This window comes from Anser brachyrhynchus (genome assembly GCF_964034855.1).
Source record: "Anser brachyrhynchus genome assembly, chromosome: 1".
In the NCBI taxonomy this organism is placed as follows: Eukaryota; Metazoa; Chordata; class Aves; order Anseriformes; family Anatidae; genus Anser; species Anser brachyrhynchus.
Genome location: NC_137694.1, coordinates 70022805 through 70045806, shown reverse-complemented (window position 1 = coordinate 70045806; position 23002 = coordinate 70022805). Strand labels below are relative to the sequence as shown.

General features: G+C 41.2%; 1 protein-coding gene across 11 annotated transcripts in view; it reads left to right on the top strand.

The window, feature by feature from the left end:
- FAR2 (fatty acyl-CoA reductase 2) overlaps positions 1-22339 on the top strand; it is a 156814-nt gene extending 134475 nt beyond the window's left edge. For all 11 annotated transcript variants that reach the window (XM_080599316.1, XM_080599319.1, XM_080599320.1 and 8 more), the window contains 4 exons: positions 6525-6696; positions 10592-10721; positions 14332-14459; positions 16887-22339. In XM_080599316.1, coding sequence (XP_080455442.1) covers positions 6525-6696; positions 10592-10721; positions 14332-14459; positions 16887-17049 — 593 coding nt within the window. In that variant the 3' untranslated portion in view covers positions 17050-22339. The remainder of the gene's footprint in view (positions 1-6524; positions 6697-10591; positions 10722-14331; positions 14460-16886) is intronic.
- Positions 22340-23002: the final 663 nt, after the last annotated feature.

Genomic DNA, 23002 nt, shown 5'->3' with positions numbered 1-23002 from the left:
TGGGTGCACCCTCAGCAAGTTTGCAGGTGACACCAAGCTGAGGGGTGAGGTCGATACAAGAGAAGGAAGGGATGCCATTCAAAGGGATCTGGACAAGCTTGAGAAGTGGGCCCACAGGAAGCTAAGGAGGTTCAGCAAGGCCAAGTACAAGGTGCTACACCTGGGCCAGGGCAGTCCCAGGCATGAGGACAGACTGGGAGAAGACCCTATTGAGAGCAGCCCTGCGAAGAAGGACTTGGGGGTTCTGGTGGACTAAAAGCTCATCATGAGCCAGCAGTGCCCAGAAGGCCAACTGCATCTTGGGCTGCATCAACAGAGGGGTGGCCAGCAGCAGGTCAAGGGAGGGGATTGTCCCCCTCTGCTCTGCCTTGTGAGGCCCCACTTGGAGTCCTGCATCCATGCCTGAAGCCCCCAGCATGAGAAGGATGTGGACCTGTTAGAATGGGTCTAGAGGAAGGCCACAAAGTTAATCAGAGGGCTGGAGCACCTCTCATGCGAAGAAAGGCTGAGATAGCTGGGGATGTTCAGCCTGGAGAAGAGAAGGCTCTGGGGTGACCTCATTGCAGCTCTTCAGTACTTAAAGGGGACTTATAAAAACTATAGAGAGTGACTCTTTGCTCAGTCAGATAATGACAGGACAAGGGGGAATGGTTTTAAACTAAAAGAGGGGAGATTTTTATTAGAAATTAGGAGGAAATTCTTCGCTTGGTGAATGGTGAGGCACTGGAACAGGTTGCCCTGAGAGGTTGTGGATGCCCCATCCCTGGAGGTGTTCAAGGCCAGGTTGGACAAGGCCCTGAGCAGCCTGCTGTAGTGGGTGGCATCCTTGCCTATGGCAGGGGCATTGGAACTAGGTGATCTTTAAGGTCCCTTCCAACCCGAGCCATTCTATGATGAATGTTGTCAGTGGAGGTATTCAAGTGATTAGCATGGCTGTCTTTTTCAAGTGACTCTGCTTCTGAGGCAGGGGTGAAACAAAGGGAGACAAATCCTGACACCATTTCAGTGGAAAACTGCCACTGAGGCTAAGTAGCAGAATTTGCCCAGCTGCATACTGTGAAATACCATGTAGACTCAGTACATTCACGGACAGATGTATGTGGCCTGATCTGCTTTCTGTTATACAATCATTCACATCTTTGCACTTAAAATGCAGGATGCTGGCAAATCACTACAGTGCTATTTCACCGTTCAACCTTTGCTTTGCATTATTTAACTGGCAAACTGTAAGTCAGCAGAGAATCAGACTATAACTGCATTTTCAGAACAAGACTTGTCTGAAGAAAACTACTAATGTCCTACCATGCAATTTGATCTAGCAGGGAAGAGGCTTCAGCAATTGCCAGAGCTGTGAAAAAATCAAACCAGGTTCCTGACCTTTTTTTAATACGAGATCTAATGTTGTGGTTTGACATAGTCTGAGAAGAGAGGTGAAGCATCATAGATTAATTTTTTGAAAATGCAGCTTCGTAACTTGTAAATTTAGATCTTCTGTGGCTTTTTCACAAGAGTAAATGAAAAGCTGCTTACAGGCTGTTACTTTAGGCAACAGCCACCATAACATTGCCACCTGAGGTTTGCATTTCTAATCTATTTTCAGTATAATTTTGCTGATGAAAACGGTGATGTATTAATGCATTGTGATTGATCTTATTTGGTTACTTTGCTTATAACTATGAATTTAACAATTAAATCATCTGAGCACAGCAGAGGCTTGCATAAGCAGTTCAGCTTTGTGATTGGACTGAAGGCAATCTTTTCTCCTTGTGTGACACTGTGGCATTCTATCTAAACCCTTCTTGTATCCACAGTTTTCCTGAGATCAGCAGGCTGCAGAGGGGTATGAGGGGTATATTTCTCTATATACTCACTGTTTGGCTTCTGGGCACCCACTCTTTTGGCATGAACTCACATCTGGCTTTTCAGACCTATGCTCTCTCTGAACTATGAGCTTCCACCATGTAGTCCAGCCGCTGCAGAGACCAACCAAACTTCACCCGCCAGTTCCGTCCTTTGCACACAGGGCAGCATCTGCTACTGAAGTTGTTGCCCTCTCCCCTTCTGAAAGCACATTTCCAACTGTGTTTAGCTCTGCTAATGCTTCACTTTGCAGGTTGAAATTGTTATAGCTGGGTGTCTAGCTCCAGATCAGGTCATGGAGGTAGGCAACTGATCATGGAGATGGAAGATTGTGAGAGTGAACTTGGAAGAAACAAGACTGGGGAATGGGGATCATCTGGCGTGGGACCGAGCATTTTAGTGCAAGTCTAAATTGGAGTTTGCAGAGGGGAGGACCTGGAGTGCCTGGTTACTGAGACATACACCAGGACAAACTGCAGGAATTACAGAAAACACCACACAGTTGGGATTCTTTGATGAGGAGGAAAGGAGAGAAAGACAAAACAGAGAAATTGAGACTGAAGTGGGTTGAGGATGCCCTGGGTAGGGAACAGGAAAGACTGACATGAGAACATGAGTACAAAGGTGATGCACTTGGAAAGAAGGGAGAGAAAGATCTAAAAGAAAATTATTTGAAAAACATATAAGTCTAAGTAAGAGCTTAGGCTGAAACATACATTGCAAAACAGCTTATTCAGTAGATCTCCAGATAAAACCAAACCTCTGTTGCTAAAAGGAACTTTAACTGGTTTATTTGTTTTACAAAGAATGCTATGCCTTGGGATTTTTTCTGTCTTCTGTTACAGCAGTTATTCTCCCCACTATTAAAAAAATGTGGTCAGACAACTGAGTATTAACCTGAACAAGTGTATTCTGCTTTGTTGCAGTGGAAGTCTTACTAGTCTGACTGTGTAAAGTACATTTTTTATTTCTGCTCAAGACAAATTCTTAAAGTATACTTTAAAATAGTGTTCAGTGTGTGAAAAAAATAATTTCAATTTATCCTTGATGGTCTGTCTAGGAGAGAACCAAGTCTGATTCTCCCCCTGCTAAATATGTCCTTGAGTTGTAGAATTTTCTGCTGCGTTTTCATACAGTGGTAGGAGGGGAAAGACCACCCACTGTCATTTCAGTATCTCCTAGAGGTGATGTGTTTCTGGATCAGGACTCTTTACCTGCCTGGTCTGTCTGTTGGACTCTCTCTTCAAAAATAAACTGTCGTAGCATAAAAGGCTATTATTAGTCTTGTGAAGTTTGAATCTTTTCCAAAAAATAGGAGATAGTGCAATTGTGCTGAGTTGGTGCAAGCCAGTATAGGGGAGATTTGTACAGAAAACATTTGTAGGATTAACTGTTCCAAGTTATGCAAAAGTAGCATTTTCTTAACTCTTTCAGAAAGTCTTTCAGACTGGTCTCACTTCCCTCTTATTCGCTTTCTAAAACAACATTGCTTTCATTCCTGACTTCCAGAATTTTTCTTGAGTTTTCAGCAGCGTCTCATCTGTTCTTGATATAGCTTCTTCTCACACCAAGAGAAGAGCATAATATTGTTGCTGCTTTACTACAGCTGCATTTCTCAGTACAAGCCTTAAGTAACTGAAATGAGAAAGGTGTTGCTGATCTGAGTGAATTCTGTGCACGGCTGATGGTCTGACATGACAAGGGATGTACTTTCTGCTTTTTCTGCCAAAAATGCAAAGAGAAAAGAAAGGCAGCAATATCTTTAACGTCTTACAAAAGGTCACCTCCACAACCAGTTTACGGTTGAAAACTAGATTTGTGGTATAGTAACATCAGGATTTAAATTGAGACTGAGCCATGCAGACAATATCAAAACTATCACAATTCCAAAATATCAGCAGTTCCCAGTAAAACTGCTATGTTTCTATTAGGAAATGAAGTGACCGAAGAAAACAAAATGAACTTAAATATTGATAAACAGGTGAGAGTTTATACATGAACTGGGATTTATTGTCTCTTGGAGAAACTTCCTTAAGGGGAAAAGAAGCAGAGTTCATGGGGCTACTCTCCTGATTCATGGGCTCCTTGACTGGGCACAGACATACAGAGCTCTTCACACTCAGAGCAGATCTCTTTACCTACTTAATCTGCCACTGGGAAGAGTCACTCCTCTTTGGCTGGCAAAGCTGTTGACACATTTATCAGCAGCCTGTGCCATCTCTTTTTCCCAGTGCTGGCAGTGCAGCTACTTGCATTTCACCTCTGCAGATGTCCTCGTGCAGGCTCATGGTCTCTGTGCGTTTGTTTTCACCGAGCTCTTTGCAGGTGCTCACAGCATGCTGGGAGGCTTCTCTGGCTGGGCCAGCATTTTTTTTCAGAGGCAGCATCTTCCCTGCCTACCCATTTCTCTCTTCATTAGATTATGTATGTCTTGAGTGCAGCTACCACAACAGTAAGTAAACTCATTTCTTAAAAAAAATAATCCTTGCTTCCCCACCTGCTGCTGCAGAGTTGCAGTTGCCCAGGCTTAGGGCAGAAACCCGTGGGGTTTAGAGACAAGCACTACCTGCCAGAGTGTGTTCAGCATACTGCTGTAACCTAGAAGTATGCTTGGAAAGACAGAAGGCAACGTAGAAATTTTTTTTTAGAAAATTTCATTTTTCTCTGATAGGGCAACAGTTTCAACACTTCCACCTTTCATTTATGTCAACGAGAGAACATGCTGCAAAGGATAAGATTTCCATACCACAGTCCACAAGATGACCACAGGATAACCACATCATTGCAGTGTGGCTACATAAAACAGAAGGAATGTCACTCAGTTCTAGCTATGCAGATGGCAGATGAGTTTCATAAGACCTGCTCTTCACCATTAAACTTGCAGCATACTGGACACAAAAATTAACAATGAATTTGCAGTCAGATTAGATTGCCCTAATTTAAGTTTTTGCTGTCTGAACTTAACAGCTAAGTGCCTAACAAGTTTCCTCTAGTTGCTGTTACTTAGAACAAGTAAAGTAAAAATCACTATTTGAAGTGCATTAATGAGCTGACTGCAGATGCATGTGAAGACTGCCTGAATATTACAACTGGAATCTGCTTATCTAAGGATGATCTGGATGTTTATTGTGACTTGCAAATTCTCATCCGATTTTCTATTTGTAACGTAAGCTTATGATATGAGCACAGATTGGTGTTGTAACTCTTAAACTCATTTGAGGGCTAATGGCTCAATTTTTTAAAATATGGAAAAAAATTACATTCTTTTTTACTTAGCTCACTGGTGCTCAGGAATAGGAGCTCCATCTGTTTGTCAATCATTAAGACGGCAGTCTTACATTCAACTACTGCCATTCCATTAAGCTTCTCCAACATGCAAATACCCCAGATACTTGCCGTTTCTGTGGCAATGTGCCACTGCAGGAGCGCAGAATCAGGCCCCAAATGTTCTGTGTCCTAACATACAAAGTGAATGAAACTCACCACCCTATTGGGAGTTTTCAAGTTAAGGATGCAATGGAATTTGCTTCTTCTTTGCATGCAGAGCTCGTGTGAAAGCAGGCTGCAGTATTTGATGTTGTAAGTCAGGTGTGGTTTGAAAGAACTTAATGATGCCTTTTGAGAAGCACAGTATGTGAGTATGCAGACTGTTCCTGACTCCAAGTAATATTGACACTAGCCCTTTTGAAAGTTTTATTAGAAATAAAAAGTCAATAAAAGGTTTCATGCTAATAGGTCAAAGTTTGCTTTCAGTGATCTGAGCATAATCTAAAGAACACTTACCAGTTTCTTCTACGTCTACTGGAAGTGAAAGCAGAAATGCAGTTCCTTGGTTTGAAGTGTTTCAGGCTACAACTGTCTGCTTTTCCTCCATTAAATTAGTAGTGTTTTGTTAGGAAAGTTTATGCCTGCTGGTATTATATGTTTCATATAAGTAATGAAGAGTCATCTCTATTCTGCACTGGTGCAGCCTCACCTCAAGTAATGTGTATGGTTTTGGGTACCACAATGTAAGAGAGATGTAAAACTATTAGTGTCCAAAGGATAGCTATGAAGATGGTGAAAGATCTAGAGGGCAGGAAGCATGAGGAGCAGCGGAAGTCACTTGGTTCAGCCTTGAGCAGAACAGGCCGAGGGGAGGCCTCATGGCGGCCTGCAGCTCCCTCACGAGGGGAGCGGAGGGGCAGGCGCTGAGCTCTGCTCTCTGGGGACAGCGACAGGACCTGAGGGAACGGCATGGATCTGGGACAGGGGAGGGTCAGGCTGGGTGTTAGGGAAAGGTTCTGCACCCAGAGGGTGGTCGGGCACTGGGACAGGCTCCCCAGGGCAGCGGTCACAGCACTGAGCCTGCAAGAGTTCAAGAAGCGTTTGGACAACACTGTCAGACATAGCGTCTTTTTTTGGGTGGCCCTGTGCAGATCCAGGAGTTGGACTCAGTGATCCTTGTGGGTCCCTTCCAGTTTGGGATGTTCTATGATTCTATCAGTTTTAAATCCATAAGGGACCATGGGATCATTTTGTCCAAACCCCAGTTACATGGTCTGGAGAATGATAGGTTAAACATTGCAAGCATCATAATTTGGGTTTTATCATACCGTGTTGGTATGGCTGTGCCCAACTCAGCTGAGTGCTTGATTTTAAGTAAAATTCCTGCTCTCTTACAGAACAGTATGTCATGTCCACATTCAAAAGAAACCCACTGGAGCAGGCCTTCCGAACACCTAATGCTCACTTGACATCGAACTACTTGATAAACCAGTACTGGATAACTGTCAGTCACAAGGCTCCAGCCATACTCTATGACTTGTACATGAGGCTGACAGGAAGAAAGCCCAGGTAAGAAACTGCATGCCCTCAACTATCTGCACATCTGCTACTGTTATAGAGAGCCTATCTCTAGCAACTCCTGAGAACTGGCTGCCCCAGCATGGAGTCCCTGCTCTTCCTCCCATCTCCAGGCCTTGTCTTGAGATTACTCAAAAAGAAAAGGAACCGAATGGCCATAGTTAAGGATAGCCTAGCATTCCCAACATTTCCAGTGCTCAGGGCACGGCACAGGTTTTAAACTCAGCTTTACACACTTCAGAGGTTCCCAAGCCAGCAGAAGAAAGACTGTTCTATCCTTTGTGTAGCAAGATTTTAATTGTTGCAGCTTTGTGGTGTGATTGCTGCTATCAGTCATGAGTAAGGAATCAATCTTGTGTAAGGACATTAGACTGGCAAGCTTTAGAACAGTTCTAGGTAACATTTTTTTTTCTCATGAATCAGATGCATAATTAGCAGTTGACAGCACTGGCCAAACAACTTGAAATCTAGGATGCATAACAATTGTTTCTGAGTATGAATAAATTCCAAATTGTATTTACAAGTACAGGTTACCATTGCAATCGGTATTTGAACCTTGGCAGTGTCACGGCTAGGAGGAACATAGCTATCTGTGTCCCGTGTGGAAGGAATCCTAATGTAAATAACACAACTCAGCCAACTTCCTTCTTTACTCCTTGCCATTATGGAGGACAATTTATTGTGAAAGAGCAGAGCAGTGTGCCAGTGCTCTGCTCCATGTCAGCCTCTCTACACTTCTCTGCTAGTTAGAAAGCTGGCTTTGGCTGTTTGCAGGGAAATCCCTGGCTGATGCACTGCTCTGATTTCTCTCTGATCGTCTGCTACAGAAGGAAACTGGTCTGTAAAATGACTTCCACTTATTTAGTAGGCAAGAATTTCCATAGAAATAGAGGTAAACTGAGGATGAGGAAGAATAGGCTGGAATCTCAGTACTCTGTTAAAACAGGCAGCAGTAAGATCTTGCTATTGATATTACAACTGACATTTTTGATAAAGTTGATTGCAGGTAGCCAGTGGTTATCGGCCATAAAACCATACTTGAATTTAAGTAGAGTTCAGCATGAACTCATGCTGAGAAGGATCTTTTCTTGTGCACTTTCAGATCTGTGACCTGAGCAAACATGGCTCAGCAATGAACTTATTTCACCAAGTCTTTTTTTTTCTTTTTTTTTTTTATAATTCACCTTTTCTTTTTACAGGGCTACTTAAGCTCATCCAGGTACTGCAATAATGTGAGATAGAGAGAGCATGGTAACAGCTCATTCCTTCTTTTTTTCACCTACCTAAATAGTAGGTCTTTATGCCTTAAGAGCAGTAAACCATATTCAAATATTATTAAAAAAATAAAAATATAATGTGTCAAAGAACCTGCTTTAATGTTTCCCATCTTATTTTTTCCTCTGCTTTGAGAAAGCTCCTGGACTTAACTTTCTTCCGACTTGTCACTCTCACCTATCAAAGAACAAGCCATCTTCATGGCTGCCACAAAAGCCTTCTCCGTCAGCTTTAGACTTTTATATACTGCCACTCCTGAGAATCTTACTTTCAATGTTAGTTCACTTCACATAAATTGCTAGGTGTCTAGCAAAACTGCCCTAAGTGGATTATCTTTATTGCTATACATCCATCCATGTCTTAGAGAAATAATGTGGTTTATATCATTACTAGTCTCTTGAGGCAATCTGTTGCACCTGAGAATCTGCTTATGCTAGGCTCAGTATGGAAGAAAATAAAGAAATCATTTCTGTAAACAGCTTTCTAGAAGACAAGATGCCTTTCTGAAGTGTGACTAATAAGGCTATTGGTGACAGGTAATCCTGGCCTCTCAATTCATCCACAGTGGAGAGAAGAGATATTCTAAAAGAAGTCTTTCATATAGCTGTTCAAAGTCTGCAGAAATGCATGTATCTCCTTGGTTGATCTTTTTTAACATGCTATTCCTTAATCTAAATTAGTAAATATTTTAAATGTGGTAACAACATTTGAGCTGAACCCGTTACAGTGAAAAATGCAGTTCTTGTGCATTTCTGTTTAGATGCCTTCATTTATCTCCTTGATGAATACTTTCAGCTACTCAGATAAGTTGCTTTGGGTAGATCTACAGGCAGAGCTCATTCCGCCCACGTTGACAGGAGGCCGTGTCAATAGGATATTTGTTTTCAAGTGTGACAGACAAAACAAAAGCAGGGACACACTGTTAATTCTTTTATGTTTTTTCTTTCTTTTTTTTTTCTTTCTTTCTTTCTTTCTTTCTTTTTTTTTTCTGATAGATTCCATTAACCCTAAGCACTTTAAAGGTACTGATGGCTTTTTAAGAGCCGGTTTAAGAGGCAACTCCAGATCTTTGCAATGCAATCTTATATGTTGTTTTCTGAGTTCCTAAAAGGTATTAAAATATTCACAAAGTTCTTCCTGTTGTACTTGCCTACACATGCACAATCAGGAAGATTAATTTGAAGCAATTTTAGAGTAGTTTAGATAAACTGCATTTAATCAATGTGCACATAGCTATTCAGAATGAAAGTTCCCTTAATCTGATGTATTGCTTCTAAAATGAAAGCCACTTTAATTCTGAGTAGGAGTGTCTATGTAAGGTTTCAGTGTGCTTTAAAATCACTTTTAGTAAGCTGCACAGCTCTCCTCTGAATTGATGTACTCATTGTGTCTTTTTCTGCAGTGCTTGGTTCTTATTGAAGTGGCAGTCACATCTGCACAGAGAGAGGCCAGCCTGGCACCATTCTTCCACAGACTGCCGCCTTTTATTTGTCACACTGACTTTGTTACCTCTAGGCAGCTCAAAATTCCTAGTGAAAACAGCCCTGTTTTCCACAGAAATCAGCCTTTTAATGCTTTCCCTTGTCCTTATCCAGTCTGAGAGAACATGGACTGAGCACTGCACGTCACACTTTAAAACAACTGCCTCCCACAGGCCTTTCATACTCATGACCATTGGGATACCTGTAAAATAATCCTGAGGCACTACTGTCATCCCCTTTTATGTAAACATGAGTCATAAAGAAAGGCCAAGACACATGAAAGACCTAAATCCACATTTCCAAAGTTCCTGTTTAGCAGCCCCGAACCAGCTTTCATCTTTATGAGGATGCTTCAGGAAGATATTCAGATAGTTTCACTGTGCCCTCCCATTCCTCCCCCACCAAAATAATGCGTACGATGATTTCCAAGGTCACCCACCAGGACTGCAATGCTATTAGGATCTTCCTGTGTAAGGAAGGACACAAAAATCACTCCAAACTGCCACTGTATTACACAGGGAGAAGGGTGGCCTTTAAGTCAAATGGAGAGATCAGAGAGACCTCAAGACATGAAAAAGATGCTGTTATCTGAAAAGTGAAGTTGAGCAATAGACTTCAGATCTTGTCCATGCTGCAGACGCAGTCACCTCTGAATTAGAGCTGGCTCAGTATGAGCTAACTCCAAAATCAGAGCCAGCCTCAATTCAGGAGTCAACTCCAGCTTGAGAACAGACAAACATTTGTGGTAGAAAGAGAATTATCTGCCTTGTGAGGCAAACAACATACCTTTGTGGTTGTGCAATCTGCTGTGCATACTTGGTACTGGTTAAGATGGGCTTTTCACCTCACACTGCAATGTGGTGCAGATATGGCCTCTTACCCTTTTTCAGTTCAGGCCAGTAAGTTAAGCCTCAGTCCTGCCCTGGAGAATGCTTGTTTGCACTCATGTTCAGAACAAAAATAAAGGCTGAGCAGCTGTAGGCTCAGGGCCTCAGCTGGAGCAGTTGTTAGACTCTTGCCGAGCTAGTTTTCAGTGGAGGGCTCATCAGGCTTTGGAAGTCCTATTCACCTGTGAAAACATCTACACGTCAAAAATCAAGTTCATCTCTGACTCTCCTCCTCTATTTTAGAATGATGAAGGTTATCAATCGACTGCACAAATCTATGATGCTCCTGCAGTATTTCTCCACCCAGTCCTGGGATTGGTCTTCAGATAATATGAATATGTTAATGGGTCAGCTTAACACAGAGGACAGAAAGGTAAGTATGCCCTGCATGTGGATTGCTGAACTCCACCTCTGTTCATCTGCAGCAATTATTTTTGGTGCATTGTTCAGCTTTCAAATGGCATCTGCCTAGATGACTGATACTGACTTTGATCTGAAAAAATATATTCCTCCTTGTTTTATTAAAGAATTTATCAGGAACCTTCCATTTGGAAGATTTTGGAGGATGCTTTCTCCTGATGTATTACTCTTTCTTCTCTTAGAGTTCAGTCAGTGAAGTCTTTCCAGTTAACAAGGCAGCTCTCTGCCTTTTGTTTTCAAGTTTCTGTTTGGCACGTAAATAACCTAGATTTGCTTTCACAGACAAAATGGCCTGCACAAAGGGAGCTATAGTGGTTTTACCCTGCTGGACAACTCTACTACAACCACTTTCTCACTCCCCCTCCTCAAAGGAAAAGGGGGAGAAAATACAATGAAAAATACTCAGGGGCTGAGATAAGAACAGGGAGATCACTCACTGTCACAGGCAAAACAGACTCAGCATAGGGAGTTTAATATAATTTATTTCCTATCACTAGCAGACAAGAGAAACTAAAACAAAACAAAACAAAACAAAACAAAAAAAAAAAACAACAACTAAAGACACCTTCCCTACAGCCACCCTCTTCTACCTCCTCCCCCCAGGTGGTGCAGACGAATGGGGAATGGGGACTGTGGTCCGTCCCTAATGCTTCATCCCTGCTGCTCCTTCACGGTCACTCTCTGCCCCTGCTCCACGTGAGGTCGTTCCCGCAGGATGCCGTCCTTCCTGAACTGATTCTGAGGGGGCTGCCCACAGGCAGTAGCTCTTTGAGAACTGCTCCCACACGGCTCCGTACCATGGGGTCCATCCCCCAGGAGCAAACTGCTCCAGCATGGGTCCCCCCCCACGGGTGGCAGCTCCCCCCAGACCCCCTGCTTCTGCGTGGGCTCCTCTCCATGGGCTGCAGCTCCGGCCCGGGGCCTGCTCCTGCAGGGGCTCTCCACGGGTCACAGCCTCCTCCAGGCCACATCCACCTGCTCCACCGGGGGCTCCTCCACGGGCTGCAGCATGGAGATCTGCTCCGTGTGGGACCCGTGGGCTGCAGGGGGACAGTCTGCTCCACCAGGGGCCTCTCCACAGTCCGCAGGGGAACTGCTGCTGCTGTGTGCCTGGAGCGCCTCCTGCCCTCCTTCTGCACTGATGTTGGGGTCCACAGGGCTGTTTCTCACTCCTCTCTCCCAGCTGCTGTTGCCCAGCAGTTTTTTTTGTTGTTGTTTGTTTTTTTGTTGTTGTTGTTGTTGTTGTTTTCCTTTCTTAAATCTCTCACAGAGGCACAACCAACATCGCTCACTGGCTCTGCTCTGGTCAGCAGTGGATTCCTTTTGGAGCTGTGTGGAACTGGCTCTGATCTAACTTGAAGCAGCTTCTAGACCCACCTCACAGAGGCCACTCCTGCAACCCCCCCTGCTACCAAACCCTTGCCACAACAACCCAATATAGGAAATTTATATCCTCAATGAACCAGCTGTACTCAGCCCTTTGAGTTGAAGAAGTTAATGGCATCATATGTAATGGTGGCAACTTTATTACTTCCCGTATGGTTGTCTACATAGACTGGAATACCCAGTGGAGTAGGAAGGATAACGGCACTCCTTTTTGTACAGACACGTTATATTTCTAGAAGAAATGGTCAGTTCCAGTTTTCATATTACAGCTCTGATCCCCAAGAATTTCAGGCATCACCTGTCATGGGGACATATGCCCATGTAAACTAATTGTGCTGTACAGGTACCTCTGAAAGACAATATCAATGGTAACATGAAGTTATGTGCTCAGGTTAGTTTCATTGCAACTAACTAATCACTGGATAACTGCGTAGCATTCTCAATAGCTTCTCATCCTAGTTTTCTTAGTGTCTCACTTTTAGAAAGCTAGAAGACTCCTTTATGTCACCTTTTCCTTCATCTCCTCTTGCAGTATGAAATTTGCTGGGTGATCTGGAAGGAAACCACTTGAATGATTTTGGCATTTTCATTAAAACATTAAAAACATTAAAACATTAAAACATAAAACATTAAAACATTAGTTTTAATGGGCACTGCATGGGCAAGTTTAGTTAACACATGGTGTCTTAGCTTGAACAATATGATAAAAGTTTCTGTTTGATTTAAGTTCCCAGGCAGCAATTTCTTTGCACGATGTCAAGTTCTGTTGTAGTCCTTATAGGGTTGAAATACAACTCCTTAAGAATGGGGTTGTAACTGAAAGACTGAAGGAGTACAGGCAGAAGGTCTGAAAAGCTTGAATGCACTTTTGGTCACTATCTCCTTGCAAAGAGATACTTAGACGTTCACATCAAATTGGTCTCACATCATGAAATTCTCACACAGATTCCCAGCACAAAAGTCTAGAGGTTTCTTTCCTAGTCCGTACTGGTATTGTTTGCAACAAATTCGAATGGTTAAGGGCACTGGTACTGCTGTGACTATAGCAGATGTAGAGGGAACATAAGTGGTAATATAGTAGCTTGTACTGATGCAGATAAACAAAAAGTCACAGCAGCAAGGACTTCAGTGCAAGTTAGACAGTGATTCAGGCTTACCAAGCTGCTTACGAAAACTATTGTTATGCACTGCATCCTATGTTGCCACAGGTACATTACAAGTAAGTAGACAAGCTAGGTATGGTATGGGCAGCACAGTTCTCTAAATATACTTAATGCCCATGGTGATCTGCACGGTAGCTAACCTTTTGCATTTGACATAGTTAGATAACCCCTCTTCGCTCAAGTTGTTGCTGTCCTGATACCAAAGTTCTTGTACCAAACCAACCAGCGTGGCTTGTCATGAGAGTGAAAAGAAGGTATTTTTCTGAGTATCTGTCATTTTAGGACCTTGTAAGTAAGAAGCACCATTCACTTCACTGCTTCATTAAAAAAAAAAAAAAAAAAAAAAAAACACTACAAAAAAAAACACTTCCTTACAAATCATTTCTTTGCTCTAGTAGACAGACAACAACCTGAGGGCTTGCTAACAATTTTTCCAATGTCATCTTTTGAAATTAATTGGCGTAATTAGCTCTGCAATGAGATTTCTTGATGCCAAACAACGGAGTAACCCATTCCTTGGATTTCTGTCAATCTAGATGATGAAAGAGAATGGAGCACATCACAGAGTAGTAACCACTGCAGACGTACCTGTTGATTCAATGTCCAGTTCATTTACTTACACCTAATTCTAGTGACATGCAAAAAACCTGCAGGGAGGCTTTCAATTCTATGTTTGCTTGAGTGGAATGTCATTTTTCTTCCATGATTGTGTGTGTGTACATGTACAATACATGTGTTTATGTACAAGTGGCAACCTGAAAGACAAACTTATCTTTATTTTCTGCCAGCTAGCATTAAATTTCTACTTTCTTTGCCCAAATTCTCAGCTGTTTAGGTCACTGATTGACAGCTGTGAAGTACAGTTTTTAAGTGTCCATGTCTTCTTTGAAACTTAGTGGCTTTAAGAACTTAATAGAGGGCCTTGTCAGGAGCAGGTCAGTGAAGAATGATGCTTAAAGTGAACTTGTTTTGAACTCTGGCATATAACTTCTGCTCTTTGTCTTTATCTCCCAGTTATACAACTTTGATGTTCGTCAGCTGCACTGGTCAGAATACATTGAAAGCTACTGCCTAGGTGCTAAGAAGTATTTGCTAAATGAGGACATGTCTGGCATCCCAGCAGCAAAGCAGCACTTACGAAAGTAAGTCACACCCAGTGACAAGGACCAGAGCTCCTGGCTATCTTGAATGTATTGTGAGGAAAATTATCTTATTTGCATTGAAATATGTTATTGTCGAATAATATGGAGATAAATATAGCATAGCTTTTTTTTTTTTTTTTTTTTTTTTATGACAGAGCATTGTTGGTACTTCGTTTTTTCATCCTGTGAGAAAAAGAGGACCCTTGATGACACTAACAGTCAGGGGCTAAACATTATGCCTTCCCAGAAGATGACCAAATAATGAAGTTGCAATACATAAGAGGAATTTATGAATGTAGAAGTTTCTGATCATTCACAATTATAATAGAAAACTAACGGTCAAATTTAGATTTTATGAAGCTCCTAGATTTTTATTTTTTTTTCAACTGAGGGGGATTGCATAAAAACTTTAAGCACTAGTGCAATTTTGAATTTAATTTAAAGTTGAAGTTTCTAATTGCTTAGGAGGAGAGAAAGATGCAAAATGGAAAAAACTCCAAAACTTATGCAGAACTCATGTATTTCAAGCCCTGGTGAAAGTTTTATGAGCTTCTAAATGAGCAATATGAGATTGCCCTCCTCCTTTTCAATTAAAGCTCCTCCTGTCTTCTCCAGTCCATTTACTGAGGAATGCAGGCAAAATTAGAAAGCACAGGTCTCTTGGAGTTCTGTTGTTTCCTTTAAGAAAACCATTCTCATGGCAACATCTTGTTGCCAGAGCAAGGAATCATAGAATCATAGAATGGTTTGGGTTGGAAGGGACCTTAAAGATCACCTATTTCCATCCCCCCCTGCCATGGACAGGGACACCTCCCACTAGACCAGGTTGCTCAAAGCCCCATCCAACCTGGCATTGAATACTTCCAGTGATGGGTCATCCACAGCTTCTCTGGGCAACCTTTTTCAGCGCTTCACCACCCTCATAGTAAAAATTTCCTCCTAACATCTAATCAAAATATCTCTTCTTTGGTTTAAAATTTCCCCTTTGTCCTATCACTACCCCTGATAAACAGTCCCTCTCCAGCTTTCTTGTAGGCCCCTTTCGTGTACTGGAAGGCCACTATATGGTCTCCCTGGAGCCTTTTCTTCTCCAGGCTAAACAAACCCAACTCTCTCACCCTGACTTCATAAGATACAGCAGAGTAGGAGGGGAGAATCACCTCCCTTGACCTGCTAGCTACACTTGTTTTGATGCAGCCCAGGATATGGTTGGCTTTCTGGGCTGCAAGCATACATTTCCAACTCATGTTGAGTTTTTCATCAACAAATATCCCCAAGTCCTTCACCTCAGGGCTCCATTCACCACCCAGCCTGCATTTGTGTTTGGAATTACCCTGACCCAGGTGCAGGACCTTGCACTTGGCCTTGTTGAAATTCATGATGTTCACATAGGCCTACCTCTCACAAGTCTGTCTAGGTCCCTTTGGATGGCATCCCTTCCTCCCTCCAGCGTGTCAACCACACCACACAGCTTGGTGTTGTCCACAGACTTGCTGAGGGTGCAGTGAGTTCCACTGTCCATGTCACTGAAATGGAATGCTAAACAAATTCTTAGTTCATTGGTCATTTTTAAAGAATCTCTAAGAATCACTGTAACAAGCTAGTAACTGCCTCATAGTCCAAACAAGTAGTATGGTATAGATTAGTGACAGAGTTTACAAACAAAACAGTTAACTCTTACAAAACTTAAACCAGTCTTGAGTAGGTTAGATATAAAGCTTTCTTCCCTCAGTCAGACACTGGAAAGTCAGAATTTCTGAGAGCACTGCAGAAACTTTTGCTTGACACAGAGGACAATATAACTAGCATCTTAAAGAGATAGTAATTCAGTTTAAATATATGGTGTAAAAAAAAAAACACATGAAAACAAACAAACAAACAAAAATACAACTAATCAACAGTGCTGCAGTACTGCAAAACTGAAGACCTTTATGATTATTGAATAATTTCCCAGCATTAAATGCAAGGTTTTATCCAAATAGGAGAATCTCATTCATCAGCTCCTGTAAAATGCCTCCAGTCTGTCACCAATCCTACATAGTCAAAAATAACTGATATACCAAATCAAAGCAGAAGGTATTGGACTACACTATCATGAAAAAATAAAAATAAAAAAACAAAAACCTCTCAGCATGACTTCAGTATCTATTCTGGCCTGAAAGTAGAGTGCATGGAGCAAGAGAGACTTACAATACAGTTATTCCACCTATTATATTAACTATTCACTACATCGTAACTTCAAGACAGTCTTGGTGGGTGGTAGAGACATCTTAGGCACAGTATTTTTACTCAAATAGGAGAGGCAAAAAGCCCAAGGGCCACTTACAAACAAGATTTCTTATAAAATTATCTGTAGCAAATGAAGTAAGCTGGTAAGGTTTTTGTTGCTTTTGTCTTCCTTCATAATATGTCTCTTTCTTTTCTCAGACTGAGGAATATCCGATATGCATTCAACACCACCCTCCTTGTGATCATCTGGCGCATTTTCATTGCAAGGTCACAGATGGCTCGAAACATCTGGTACTTTGTGGTGAGCCTCTGCTACAAGTTCCTTTCCTACTTCAGGGCATCCAGCACCCTCAGGCACTGAAGCCATCCATCAGCAACCAGCCTCTTCCAGAAGGACCTCCATCACTTCTAATCAGCGACTATGGGCATCGGGGTCTGAAAGTAGCAGAAAAATCCACTCCCTCTAATTGCAGCCTGCATTTATTGTGCACAGTTATGTGTTCACCTCTTTAATTTTAACTAATGCTTTAATACATGGTGGTCTTTCTTCCATAGGAGCTGACCAATTTTTAAAGCCATAAAGCTTTAGGAACAGATCAAGCTGGAACCTTTCATCCAGAGTCCAATGTGCAAGAGTAAGGATTAACCAAAGTCACAGTCTTCCCATGTACTATCTTGGCTATCTTAATTCAATCTTCCTTCTTAAAGGAAGCAAATTTAAAGCATAGAACCTTGGAAGAAAGGGATGCCATCAGAGAAGAACCAGTCAAGGAAATTAACCTGTGAGAGGTCTTCATAAAGAGGCTATTTATTTCTTCATTCTCATTCAGTGAAATTGTATTTTATTGAAAATCATGATTTTACAGTTTCAATTTTTCAAAACATGGTGGGGGGGGGGGGGGGGGGGGGGAATCAGTTACACTAGGCCAGTGAACACAATGAGCAGCTTTCAGATCTTGACTCATATTGCTACTGAGGACTGATACTTTCAAGCCATAACTGAAGACACACATAGAATTCATATACCTGTGTTAACTGTTCTCGCTCACAAACTGTTTTCTTATGGAAAGGCATTTTTTTCTCTCTTTGGTTAAGATTGCAGTTCATCCTCTACCAAACAGCCCTGTTCTTGCATTTATCATTTTTGCTTGGAACATTTCTTTGTCGTGTGAAATGCTCTATTTATTCAAAGGATGAAGAGAAGACTTCCTAAAAGATTGAAGAAAAAAATCATAAACTTGTTACTATTTTTGAGAAAGTCCTTTTCCCCCTTCCATTTGTCTGCTTGTAGTTCAAAAACAGCCTGATACTGTCCTTCAAGATTTCATTACAGCAAAATCACTTTGCAGTTGAGCACTTGCAGTGGCAAAAAAAAGTATACAGGTATGTATTGAGGGAATCCTATCAGGCCAATTCTGCTACCACTCGTCATGAGGAATTAGAGTCTAAAACTTGTGGTTTTTTTTCTTTTTGAAGTTAAGAGAGGTTTTATTGACTTTTGAATAAAAACAGTTATGCGATATGAAGTTAATGTTTTGTCCTACTTTACATTTTAGAAAGGAATCCAGGGATCTTCCTAAAGCTCAAGGCTATTGGAGATATTTGTTTTAACTAGTAAAATATGGATTCCTCTGGAGGAGGAGGGAGAAAGAGAAAGAACTTTCTTCAAAGTAGCTGGTGCAATGACACTTAGTGCAACAAAAATTTTCATGCTGTCAGATTTTCAAAGTAAAAGGTAATACTGGAATATATTTTATTCAGATTACTCTGAATAAGCACTTTAAGATTATGAGACTTTAAAACAGCTAGTTTTTGAAACAATTGCAGCATCCAGTTTGTCTACTCTTGTGTCATACTAGCTGTCTGAACAACTAATGCTACATCACAAAAAAAAAAAAAAAAAGACTGACTCTTGAGAACTGAGAATACTGAGAATTCTCAAAAATTACAAAACTACAAAATTACAAAGCTGGCATTCTTTAAAAGTTATACTTGGTTTTGGCAGTGAAGGCAAGAGCAAATTGTGATGACAGTGTATATATTTACTTGTGCATCCAAGCTGATTCAGAAGTCTTTCTAAAGGTTCAAGGAATTAATCTTCCCTTGTATGCCCCAGAGATCTAGTTTTAAGCAATTACTAAATGATGCCTGTAGCAGACCTTGACCAGAAGCACGGTGTCCAAAATGGCAGGATTCCTGCATTCCCTAGCAAAGGCCCCTATGTCACACATTACTTCTGATCTGTGTTCAATTAAGTCAAGCACCCATTTTATAAAGAAGCAATTTTTATAAGCCCTTGACTTGAAAACGTATTTTCAAAATTAAACTGTACTGGTTGTTAGCTACTTGCTTTCCAATGCCAGAAAGTAGGCAGTGCATGCTGTGCATTGCAGTAATGCAAGGTGTCACTGCCTGGGAAACTAGGAGGTACAGGTTTCAGTGCTGGTGCTCAGATATTTCATGTACACTGACTGTAGCAGTGTATATGGTGAAGGTCAGCTGCATTATCCTTGACTAACTGGGCTATGCAGAGACTGTGGCTACCTTAGCAGCACAAGGCAGGTCGCCATAGGGATGCCTCTAGAAAGACTGCATTCCCTCAAGTAAATAAGCAGGTCATCAGCCAGCTTCCAGACTCATGTGACAGGCTTAAAAACAAAACAAAGGTGCAGACTATTTTGAAAAAGCTTCATTTAAAAAAAATAAGGTAAGAATTCTAGCTCATATCCAAGAAGTCTTTTAAGTGCCTGACTTACGTACAAAGAGAAACAACAGCTAAGGGGATCATATGTCTTAAGCTGTCTACATGATAAGACAAAACCCCTCAGTGTCACAGAAAAGTCAAATACTGCAGACCTGCTACACCTACCCACAACACCTGACTGATGTAGACCAGACCTACTATTGTTGGGCTATGAGTGAATTTTTCTGCCTTCCCTTCACCAATGCTAGTCACTCCATGCACCCCTCAAATATGCTTGCAGGCATTCACAGTTATTTGCACGAGCTGTATTGTCCCAGCAAGTCTGAAATAATGTATCTTTGCTTATTGTGAGCATATCCAGACCTGTTTTCTATGTGTGCAGAAAGACACTTCAGGCTTCACTCAGACAGTGGTGGTATCACGTTCTAAAGCAGTTCAGCATTTTGCTGAAGGTAACAGCCACAGCAAAGCTACTACTCATCCCTGAAAAACAGCAGGCGCTGCTTGGAATGTTGCAGAAACACAGATATTGCAGATGGTGTATGCTGTTCTGGAGATCTTTTGTAGCCCACACACCATTGCCAGCAGCAGGCTCCAGAGCTCTGGCCTTGCCTATGGGGGAGATTAAGCTTTTAGCTTGTTTCAACACAGACATAACATGTGGTGAAGATTGAGTCTTTTTTCTTGTGGCTTGACATATTTTCAGGTGATTGTCTGAAGCAAAACAGACACAAAAACCATAGGAAAAAAGACAATGCAGAGACTGACACATGGCAATGGCATTTGGCTGCCAGTTCTGACAGTAATAATGGAAAGTTGGACCTGACATAAGAACTCGTTCTCACCTCAAGCTGTAACTTACCTTTGATATTTCTAATTTCTGTTTCTCAATGTATTTGTATGTGCTCTGAAGAAATCCAAATCTTGGGGAAGATATCTAAAAGAAAATGCCAAGTAGCAGACTTTTTTTTTCCATCTCTCTCTCTCTCATGTATACTTACAACCTTTTTGCAATAGACAAGTAAAATAGATTTGTTGTTAGATCAGAGGTACTGACAAATTAACAAGAACAATTCAGGAGTGGATACTATTCATGGCTGAAGGCTAGAGATATTACTACCTGTATGAATGAAGCAGGACCCAGGCTTTCTTTTGTTTGTTTTTCTCCTCTAAAGAGGTAGCTTGGTCAGTGCTATGGTGAGAACTAGAAGGAGCAGCCTCTGCTAAGAGCAGAAAGATTGTTAAGTGCAGAGCATCCAGATCAATGAGGAAAGGGAGACTCAAGAGATCAGAGAAGCATGAGTTGCCAAACCCACGGTTGCCTCTCAAGGGGCAGGGGAAGAGCTCCATCAGCATTTTGTTATCAGTTTGGTTTCTTCTATGAATTAAAAGGCTCCCCTGCCCTTCCCCCCCAACAACCAATGTGCAGCATAAAGAACAGTATTGACAGTCATTCTGCAGAGCCATAAAAGAAAATATCTGCCACAAGACAGTATAATGAGATTATCGTCTATAGTTTTTGTACCCCATGAACTTGCATTGTAGTTACGTGCTCACAGTGTTGGAAGCGTGCAGTGCTGCTACAAAAATAACAAAGACCACTGCTGAATCCAGTGTATTAATGTTTTGTTAATACCATGCACACACACGCTAGTCTGTAGACTATAGCTATGAACTGCTGTGTGAAAGCAATGAAACACTGAATAGCATTTCATTGTCAAAGAGCAATGAGCATAAGCTTGCAATTAAGAAGTGTTGTTTTTTTTTATTAAATTGTTGTAACAAGAACAACAAAAAAAAAATCCCTAAGATTAATCAGAGTTTAAACAGCTATTTGACTGACAACCAAGCCTGTTTATCTCCAGCATGTCTGTTATAAAAAATAAAACTTCTCACCCCCTCCCCTCCTGACACCTCAGTAACTTTGTTAAGAAAACACAATTCTTTCTTCGTAGAAAGAATTCTTGAGTAACAGACATACCAGTATTCTACTGGTTGTTGGCACATTACACACCTCCTCAAGAGATTTCTTATTTTACATTTTCCAAGAAAACATAGTTGTCTGTGGGTGTATTTACATGTTCCTGCACCAGTCTTTTCATTCAACATACAGAGAGCGTAAAATAGTGGAGCTCACATTGAAATGCCAGGCTGTGCTTGTTTGGTATGCACTGTTCTAATTCAGTTTAAGATGAAGCGGTAAAACCTATCCTAGTTTCCAATGTAAAGGAAACCAAACCTGTAGTACTATTAAATAACCAAATCATTATCATGAATAAGCAACTGGGTAAAGAGGGAGGGGGCAATCTTTTGTTTGTAAATAAGCTACAGCTTCATGGTTGAAAGCATGCTGTTGCTCTTCCAGCATTGACGGTCTACTGCAGAAAGCAAGGGTGAATTTTTGTTACAATTAGACCCTTTATTCTAGTTCAGAGTAAGTAATATTCTGTACATTCCCCGTAAGTTAAAATGGTGAATATCCCATTATATGGTGCTAACTATTGGTATGAAGGTGATACAGACCTACTTGAGTCAACTTAAAAATAAAAAGAAGTGTATTTGGGGAATAATTAAGTGCTATCTGGCTCTTCTCAATTGCTAAAAAGTCAACTGTGAATTCAGTTTTGTTCAGATTAACATGAAACTGCTTATAAAAGGTTTATTGTTCTTATATAATCTTGGCAGACCCCACTTTATAGTAAAATATTCTCCCACTGTCCAAAGTTTATATGGTTCTATCTGATATTTCTATTCTCTTGTTAGCTCTGAGGCAACTTACTGTTATAAATCTTACTTACAAAGTTTCTAATGTAAAGGTGTAATCTTTTGAGCTCTCAAATCAGATGAAATGTTAAATTCAAAAATTGTGAGAACCTCAGCCATAAAATTGTTACTATGATGTTTATGTTATTTTAAACATTTAATAAAGCAAAATATTTTAAAATTATGGTTATTTTGCATCAGTTTATGTTAGTTGCTAAAGGAGCTGGTTACTTGCTGGCCATCGCAGTTAAGCACAGGCTGCTTCTGAGCCAGACCTGCACCAGATTTGTACCATGCTGCGGCCTGGGTCCCATCCTCTGTGGAATCACATCCCCACCTACACCTATGAGAAGCTGCCAGCCTGAGAACCTCCTGCACAGGCCAGGATAGGAAATAAGCAAGGGAAAAATCCCAATTTTTAAAAGTAATGATGGCGAGACTTTAATTCAGACAGCCATAACCAGGGCAGGAGCATCTCAGCTACGTGCCCTACAAAAGGTGATAGGGACAGGTCTTCAGCGAGGACAAGCTGGTAACAAACTAACCAACATCCTGAACGATTTGCTATTTCCATCTGAGAATATTCCCCAAATTCCTAGCTTTATAAGGTAAGGGCTTTATTTTACTTTCGGTGTTAACATCGTTTGTAAGGTTTTAAAGTCTATAGAAATACAGTATGCTTTTACTTCAATATTACTTTATAGGCATTTCCAAGAAGTGTACACAATACTACTTCAGGCTGTTGGGCAAACTCTTAATCTAGCAGTTCTCAGGATTGCCAAAACCAGTCATACACTATGACAAATACTTGAGTGTACTTCAAAATGTCTTCAAGGCTATTTTAGAA